The sequence below is a fragment of the Daucus carota genome, chromosome 8 (assembly GCF_001625215.2).
Source record: "Daucus carota subsp. sativus chromosome 8, DH1 v3.0, whole genome shotgun sequence".
Taxonomy (NCBI): Eukaryota; Viridiplantae; Streptophyta; class Magnoliopsida; order Apiales; family Apiaceae; genus Daucus; species Daucus carota.
This window is the reverse complement of record NC_030388.2, coordinates 25,254,772-25,263,737: the sequence shown is the minus strand read 5'-3', so window position 1 is coordinate 25,263,737 and position 8,966 is coordinate 25,254,772. Positions and strand designations below refer to the sequence as shown.

At 34.0% G+C, this 8,966-nt stretch overlaps 1 protein-coding gene across 1 annotated transcript; it reads left to right on the top strand.

Moving 5' to 3' along the window:
• The first annotated feature begins 3,369 nt into the window (after nucleotides 1-3,369).
• LOC108197069 (protein NRT1/ PTR FAMILY 4.6) lies at nucleotides 3,370-8,805 on the top strand. The gene is made up of 5 exons (XM_017364557.2): nucleotides 3,370-3,661; nucleotides 3,805-3,910; nucleotides 4,139-4,356; nucleotides 7,178-7,609; nucleotides 7,680-8,805. Exons 1-5 carry the CDS (start codon nucleotides 3,659-3,661, stop codon nucleotides 8,661-8,663), a joined length of 1,743 nt encoding a protein of 580 aa, XP_017220046.1. The 5' UTR covers nucleotides 3,370-3,658; the 3' UTR covers nucleotides 8,664-8,805.
• The last annotated feature ends 161 nt before the right edge of the window (nucleotides 8,806-8,966 follow it).

Sequence of the window (8,966 nt, the reverse complement as noted above, 5' to 3'; positions counted from 1 at the left end):
TAATAATAGATTTGAGATAGTGGAGGAAAGTAGTGGATGTAATAGTGTTTAGTCAATAAAAATAGAGTATAAAATAGAGTGATAGTGGGTGTAATAGTGAAAAGTAGTGTTCAAAAATAGTAAGTATAATAGGTTCATTCTTTTTGGGACGTCCCAGAAAGGAATAAGGATCATATAAAATGGGACAGAGGGAGTATTAAGCACTACTGCTCTTAATGCATAAAGTTGCAGTTTTTTAACATCTCTGTCTCTGCTTCTGCATAATTGAGGGGTTCTTCTCTGCGAATGGCTAAAATTCTCCCTCGGCCTACTTAAATCTCAACATCTTAAAATCAACTGGGAATAAATTTCACACAATGTTGTTGTTAAAAAAACATAGATGCACAAAGTAAAATTTTGTAACAAATATTCTATAGAAAAGATTTATAAAAAGTATTATATATTATTTATAAAAATATTTTTAATTAAAAATAATAAAACCGGATCGGATCCGGATATCCGCTTTCTTATATATATGTGATCCGGATCCGAATTTATAGAAAAAAACCGGATCGGATATCCGGTCCGATTTATTCGGATCAGATATCCAAATTTCCGGACATTTTAAATCGGATACCGGACCGGAAAATCGGATAATCCGGATTTCGAATTTTTATGCTCACCCCTAGACAAAAGTAACATAGCAGTCTGATTTGGTTTAATTTCATTAAAAAAAATTGTGGTGAAAGAGTTGTCAAAAGTACTATCACGTAATCATTTTTTTTTCCTTTCCTTTTCTCATTTTAGCTGTTTCTCACAAATTTCTTAAAAATTATATGTAGTTCTGTTGGTTACAATTCATTTAATTATTGATCACTTTTCACAATATGCACTTCCACACGGTACTTGATTTTATATTTAATTTTGACTAAAAGGATATCGAATGTGCATCATACATTTATGTAATTCTGAACTGGATTTTGTAGATAATGAACTGAATTTCGCGAATACATCATTGACCAGGCCTAACTTGTATGGGTCCAAAGAAAATCCATCGCGAACAGGGATACATGTACCACACCACCCCACAAATCAGGTCATTATCGGCATGATTTTTAACTCTTAAAAATATTTTCAAATTAAAGCGGATTAACTTTTAGATAAAGATACACACATAATGTATGGTATATATTAAATAATGTTCCCTTGTTAGGCAATTTATGTTGGATCGGAGAGAGATTAGCGTTATGTGGCACTGATAATTGATAAAGCACAGCTGGGGTGGTGCATGCATGGCATGGTTGAGTGGAGGATGATGAGTATGTACTTGCAATTTGCAAAGTTGCATATATAAAAAAAGGCTAATTCTTTACAATTTTGACTCATTTCTGTTCTCCATGACCGTTCCTTTATGACTCCCTATAATCATAGGCCTTTGCCGAAAGCCTTTTTAACCGTGCATCTTTGTGGATATTTGGTATGGGCTTATAAGTTCGGCTTATGAAATTATAAGTTTAAAGTACTTATTTGTTTTGCTTCTAGAATTATAAGTTAAAAACACTTATTTGTATTGTTTATGTAAAAAGTTAAGAAATACTTATAAAAAGTTATGAATGCTGGCTCTACTTATTTCCCGAACACTTTTATTAATTATAAGACTTAATTTATTTCGAACTTCTACTTCATTTTTTACTTTAACCAATAAGAACTTATTTTAAACTCACCCAAACGGGCCCTTCGTATCGGTTTCCTTTTTATTGCTCCTGACTTTGGATTTAAGTTTTATTGTGTCAAAAGTATTTTCAAATTATTCCAAAATTTTCTTACAAATAATATTATTAAAAGATCGATTGAATTAATTTATAAGAAATTTATATTTATAACTGAAAAGTTGATTATAAGCGATAAATAATTTTTAATTTATGTGTATTTGATGAAATTTTTAATGTTTAAAACTTGTCATGTGTAAAAATTATTAATATAATAATAAATTATTATAGAATATTTTTTGAAATGGTTCATCAATTAAAATTTGGAAACAAAAACATTACTTGTCATTTTTTAATTTATATTTTAAAAAGGTAACGGATCGAGTGAAACTCAATAAATGAATCATGTGGCTACGTCTGCGGCAGGTATCGAAAAATGAAAACATTTAAAAAAAGCCATACAAACAGGTCACATAGAAATAATTTGATCTGAGAGTATTAAATCCGTGGCAAAACTGTAACAATAGAAAAAACACACACTTGGCAAGTTGTAACAAGATATCATAATGGATGGTGGGGCTGCTCAATTACTGTTGATGAGTTGTACGTTGTCAAACAAGACAAAGCTATACTAAATAACCTCTCGTCTTTTACAAGTTGCATTGGCATCCAGGAGGATTTGGTTCTGCTCACTTTTGCTCTATTCTTTTCTTTTTTATCTTTACTTTGTATATTTGTAAGATAAAGTTATACATATCAGTTAAGTATTATCTTCCATAAATCGGGTTAGGTTTTTGAAAGAAACGTTGATATTTTTGTAGTACATACATAGGTTTTGAAAGTGTTGTAAACAGTTTGCCATGTTTGGATGTTATACATAATTTTTAATATTTATTTATTTTGAGATATCATATTAAATAATATTTTAGTGAGATTTGATAAATATAATGACTTAACATAAAATTTCAAAGGTAGCTCTTTTTCCAAAAATATAAAGAGTGTCAAAATTTACATCGAGTTCCAAATTCTCGAAAAGATAACCAAATTTTGGCTCCGTATTTTAAAAGTGTGGCTCCGTTAAATGTTACTAACGGTACTCTTACCCTGATAATTTGGAACTTGACCAACTTTTTGAAAATCGTGTACATTTTGACCACAATTTTGAAGTTTACTCAAATATAAAATATTTTTATATTTAAAAAGAGGTTTTGAAATATTTACTCATAAAAAAAGGATGGCACATATGTCAAGAAATGAAGTCATCAATATTGCATCTCTGAATTATAGCTAAAAGTTTTATAACATACTTTTATAACATAATACATCTGAGTCAATTAATTGTCATGTTTTGGATTTTAATAGTGAAATTGAACATAATTTGATCAAAATCTTAGATCTATTATATTATTTCTAAAAACTTGAACTAAAATTTTAATATATGGATTAGATATATATTTCATTTTTCTAATATATAAAATCAAAAAAAATTCAGTTAATTAATTTATATTAATTTTAACAATTCGAAAGTCAAAGTCATATATAACAGCTAACCACAAACCATATATTACAAAATTCATTCATCTATGTGACCAATAAAATACTAGAGAAATCACTATCTAAGTTGTGTGATCACTATAACATTTAAACCACACAACACTACTAGAAAAAATCTAGCATCTTGCCCTTTTTTTCCTCCCACCATCTACTCCCTCACTCCATCCCCCTCAAAAGCAAGCTAAGTACATGGGACATGGGTGCTAATTAACAAATTGAGAAAGTCATATAAAAATATATTCTGAGTTGTACTACCAGTATTCAAGGGTTATGAAAGGAACAAATAAAGTCCATTTATAAAAGAGGTCTACACTCCAGACCATTCTCTATAAATGAGATCCTTTCCTCTCTGAAAGCTTTGAATTATCAACCATTCATCACTATTCTTTCCTCATCTCAATTCCAAAGAAGATATAATGGTGGGTACCCTTATCTCCTCCTCCCTTTCTCTTAGTGCATATATCACCTTTCTTCAAACAAGAATCATATGTGTTTTTGTGAGTGTACATATGTTTATATTCTTGTAGTTATGTAATAGTTTGGTCTTGGTGTATAATTGTAGGAAGTGGAGCACCAGCTAGCCAGATGGGATGGTTATGTTGACTGGAGAAACAAACCTGCACTCAGAGGGAGACATGGTGGCATGCTGGCTGCCTCCTTTGTGCTTGGTAACAATTTATCTTCATACTATTTCATTTTGTTATAGAAAACTAGAAAAGCTCATCTGTGAATTTGAGGTGCATTGACAAGTGTGCATGGACACTAGGGCTTGGTGAAAACTTTAGTTCATGTGATCAACTTGAATAAAGAGTTCCTTTTTGTACCTATAAATTGAATTATAAATTGAATTAATTAAAGTAATTAATCTGGTTTGCTTTATTGACCCCTTTTGATAGTGGTTGAGATATTGGAGAACTTGGCATTTCTGGCCAATGCAAGCAATCTGGTCATGTATCTGTCGGAGCATATGCACTTTTCTCCGAAGGATTCAGCAAATTCGGTCACTAATTTCATGGGGACAGCCTTCCTTCTTGCCCTTCTTGGTGGCTTCTTGTCTGATGCTTTTCTCAACACTTATTTCATTTATCTCAGCAGTGCTTTCCTTGAATTCCTAGTAAGTTAACTTAATTTTTTAAGTCTTTTATTCATTATATATCAATTTGCTTTCACCACAACAAATCATCATCTTGACTGGCCTAGCTGTTTGTATAACATGAGGAACCTTAATTTGTTGAAACTTCAAAGGAATTAAATAGGGTTTTGTTTTTTGTAATTAATGAAAATGGGTAAGCACAAAGTCCAATAAAAGAAGTTGAAATATGGGTCTCCATAGTAATGACATCACATGCAGTTTTTGATGCTTCACTTAAACTAATTTTATGGGGAAAAGTGAGTGTCTCACAATTTGCTTGCAGACGAGCGTTACTGCTTGTGTTCTCCCACTAAACTACAGTAGTAAGTTACAAGTTACAAGCATGAGACACATGAATACATGATCGTCGGTCAAGAAAAATGTTACTTGAACTAAAATTGCATCTTGTACGTTAAGTACACTAAACAGTGCCCTAATTTTAGCAACATTCGAGGTTGCATGTTCCCTGCAGAATCTATGAGCGTATGGTGTTTCAGGTGGGGTGTTTTTACTGTTCCCCAAGTCCCCAACTCACTTTATACGTTGCTACTCTTTAGTTTCAGTAGTCTCCGGATTACTATTTACGTTAACATTCATCCACTCGTTCCATCCCAATTTTTATTTTACAAGTGTGAAGGGTTTTGTTTGATTTTCTATAAATTTTGAAAGATTGTTAATAAATAATCCATTAAAACACAGAAGTTTAACTAAACTGGGAAAAAATTATTCAAAAAGCTCATTAAAATTTTAGAGCAAGCCCGATAGGTTATCAATCTCATTACCTATTAATAATATAAAATAATAAGTCCCAGCGAATTTTAGTAATTTAGGGAATTTATTTTAGTGTCAACACCAATAACAATACTTTTTTTGTTCTCTATTATTACTTTAATAATAAATCTGAAGGAAATAAGAGGAAAAAGAAGGAAAAAGATAAAGAAAAAAGAGGAAAATGAATTTTTTATTCATAATTATTAAATAGGTCAGATTAGTGGTATCTAAAAATAGATTATTAATGATTAAAATATTTGAAAATATGATAGAGTCCAAGTAATTACAGATCATGTTGAAATACTTTTTTTTATACATTACCTAAATATAAGTTGAGGAACTCGTACAGATAACCTGCTCTTGGATGAATGGATCACTCATCTTCTCCTCTACATATCTGAAAATCGGACTTCTCTTTTTGTTCATATATACGTGAGTCCGCAAAATATGTTGGGTATCGAAAATGTGGTGTCTGTTGTGTGATGATTGCTCAACAATTTGGAGTTTGACATAAATGCGTGTGTGAATCTGTACATGTGTTTGTCAGGGTGTGTCGGTCCTCTGTCAATTTGTCAACCATGCATGCATCACCTTCCTCTTCCTCTTCTCCTCCGCTAAATTACAATCCTTAATATATTAAATATATTAATATTAATATGATATGAAGAAAAACAAAATTTAAGTCCTATGGAAATCATGTGATACACGCAACACTACGATAAGTATATGTACGTGAGAGTGATGGATGTTCAACAAACTGGACAGGTGTCCGGTTGGCGTGCCCTTAAAAATCACTATTTTTTTTGTTCGTCGAGTGATAAACAACAGTAGCTATCCTGAAAATATTGAATATATTTATCTATTACTCTTCATTACATCAGATTCTTTACGGTTTACTAGTATTTATTTTTGGTAAGGGAGTGATTATGTAACTTTGGATGAAGACAAAGAGCTTTTAATATAAATGTAATGAAATGATTGTGTAATCTAAAGGATTTGTACAAATAATTATGAAATTAACATTAATTTATATATAATAGTACTCATGTAACTGTCCTATTATTTTTCCCGTATTTCTCAAATTGTTTTAATAGTAAAAGTCAATGACTTGGTTTGTGGACAGTGCTTTCCACTTGAACTAGACCACATTCACATGTCTCAATTATCGTTCTGGTCAAACCGTCCAGAATGGCCACTCACTATTTACTTATTTTTGTAATAATACAATAATTTGATGTCGCTGGAGTTGAATATTAATATTAACATCACGCCGATATAAAAAACACACAAAATTGCATATATCGTTACGGTGCCCATACTTGCGAGCTGTTTTGTTTCAACCTACTAGCCCCAGTTTTCATCTTGCCTTGACATCTTGTCATGTTACTTCAAAGCCTGATTTTGAATATAAGTTGCTTATTTTTGTGAAAATAAGTCCATTTCGATATGTTCCAAGTTTTATAAGTTACTTCCAGATATGGAATAGTCATAGGAAGTAGTTGTTACTTTCTCCTGTTTCTTTTCCCTAGTGTGGAGAGCATTATTTGGAAATGGTGGGCTTGGCCTACCAGGAAAGCTTGACATGAATGAAATGTGAGTTTGAAGTATACTTTCTGCAACTATCTCTTCCCACTAGCAAGTGTCACAAGAAAAGAGAGATCTTAGTGGAGGATGAGTTAGACTTATCACATCTTCTTCTACAGTTTCTTAATTTCTCCTTTATTCCCTTGCCATCTCCCACCTGATCAAAAGTTATGGTACCCCACAACCCTCATTATCCAATCATCTGCTAATAATCAAAAGGATATATAATTGGCTGTCACTTCACAGCGAGTCGAACTCGAGTCTCCCACGAGACTAAACTATGATATCATGTTAAGTGATCAATTCTCTTAAAATCTCAAAGTGTTAGGAGACTTACCAGATCATATTTATTGTATTCTAGCAATAGCAAGTAAACAGTTGACTATGTTACCGTAAATTTAATTTACCATGTAATATAAAGATGGAAACTAAGTTTGGTTTGGAACAGGGTTGGCTGATACTAACCGTGCAAGCTCAATCAGCTTCTCTAAGGCCAGCAGAATGTGAAGCAAATGTTCCATGCCGCAGAGTTGGTGGCGCTAAGGCGGCAATGCTGTTTGCAGGCCTCTACCTAGCAGCACTCGGGATCGGAGGCATCAAAGGATCTCTGGCAACACATGGTGCTGAACAATTTGATGAGGACACTCCACAAGGAAGAAAGCAAAGATCAACTTTCTTCAACTACTTTGTATTTTCTCTGGCAACTGGAGCTCTTATTGCAGTCACATTGGTCGTATGGATTGAGGATAATAGAGGTTGGGTATGGGGTTTTGGGATTTCGACATTCACAATTTTCTTGTCGATTCCTCTCTTCCTTGCCGGTTCAAAGTTTTACAGGAACAAGATACCTTGTGGAAGCCCGCTGACAACCATACTTAAGGTATGCTTCATCACATCAAGAAAGATCGTATATAATGTCATTGACTGAATGGTTTCTTCTGTTTTTACAGGTGCTCGCCGCTTCTGCTTTGAATACTTGCGTTGCTGTGGCCAGAAGTCCAAACAATGCCATAGCAAGCATGTCCGCGAGCCCTGCCTTTGGAACATCGATGAAGATGGAAAATCAACAGATGACGAAGAAGAGTAGTAAGTCACTGGATCTTCTTGAAACTCCATCTGACAGTCTTAAATTTCTCAACAGAGCAGTGACAAGAATGCCAGCCCACAAATTACTAGAATGTACAGTGAATGAAGTAGAAGATGTGAAAATTGTGCTCAAAATCCTCCCTGTTTTTGGCTGCACTATCATGCTCAACTGCTGCCTAGCTCAGCTTTCCACATTCTCAGTCCAACAGGCAGCCTCCATGGACACAAAACTCGGATCGTTTAAAGTACCTCCTGCATCTCTCCCTGTGTTCCCTGTCATCTTCATAATGATTCTTGCACCAGTATATGACCATTTAATCATCCCATTTGCGCGTAAAGTAACTAAAACAGAGACGGGGATCTCTCATCTACAACGCATTGGAATAGGGCTAGTCCTTTCCATTGTCGCCATGGGAATAGCAGCTCTTGTGGAGATTAAACGGAAAAGAGTTGCGACTGATACTGGCCTAGACACTACCCAGCCATTGCCAATAACATTCTTCTGGATTGCTTTTCAGTACCTGTGTCTTGGCTCAGCTGATCTTTTCAGCCTAGCTGGTTTGTTGGAATTCTTCTTCACAGAAGCTCCGAGTAGCATGAGATCGTTGGCCACTTCTTTGTCTTGGGCATCACTCGCAATGGGTTACTTTCTAAGCACAGTAATCGTTTCCATAGTGAATAGTGCGACAGGCAGCGCGAAGAACAAGCCATGGCTCTCTGGTCCTAATCTGAATCACTATCATCTGGAGAGATTTTACTGGCTAATGTGTGCACTCAGCATACTGAATTTTCTGCACTATCTTTTCTGGGCAAACCGCTACAAGTATAAAGCCCTTAACAAGGGTTAGGGCCAGGTACTGTAGATGATTTACAGAAAGAAACTTCCCAAGTGCATACATTTGACAAAGGGACAGTTTTAACATGGGCAATCTCTTAACTACTGGGGCTGTAAATATGCTGGAGATTATTTGATGGAAGTATTTTTCTTGATTTATGGCCAACAGAGGGAGATGCAATGCATACTTCTAAATTTCAACAATAAAAATAGTAACTTGAAAATAGTTTACTAGTCAAAACTAAGACTAAGCAGCCCTACCTAAAATGCTTTAATAACCTTGTTTGAGCAAATAGCACGCAGTCACTTGACCATC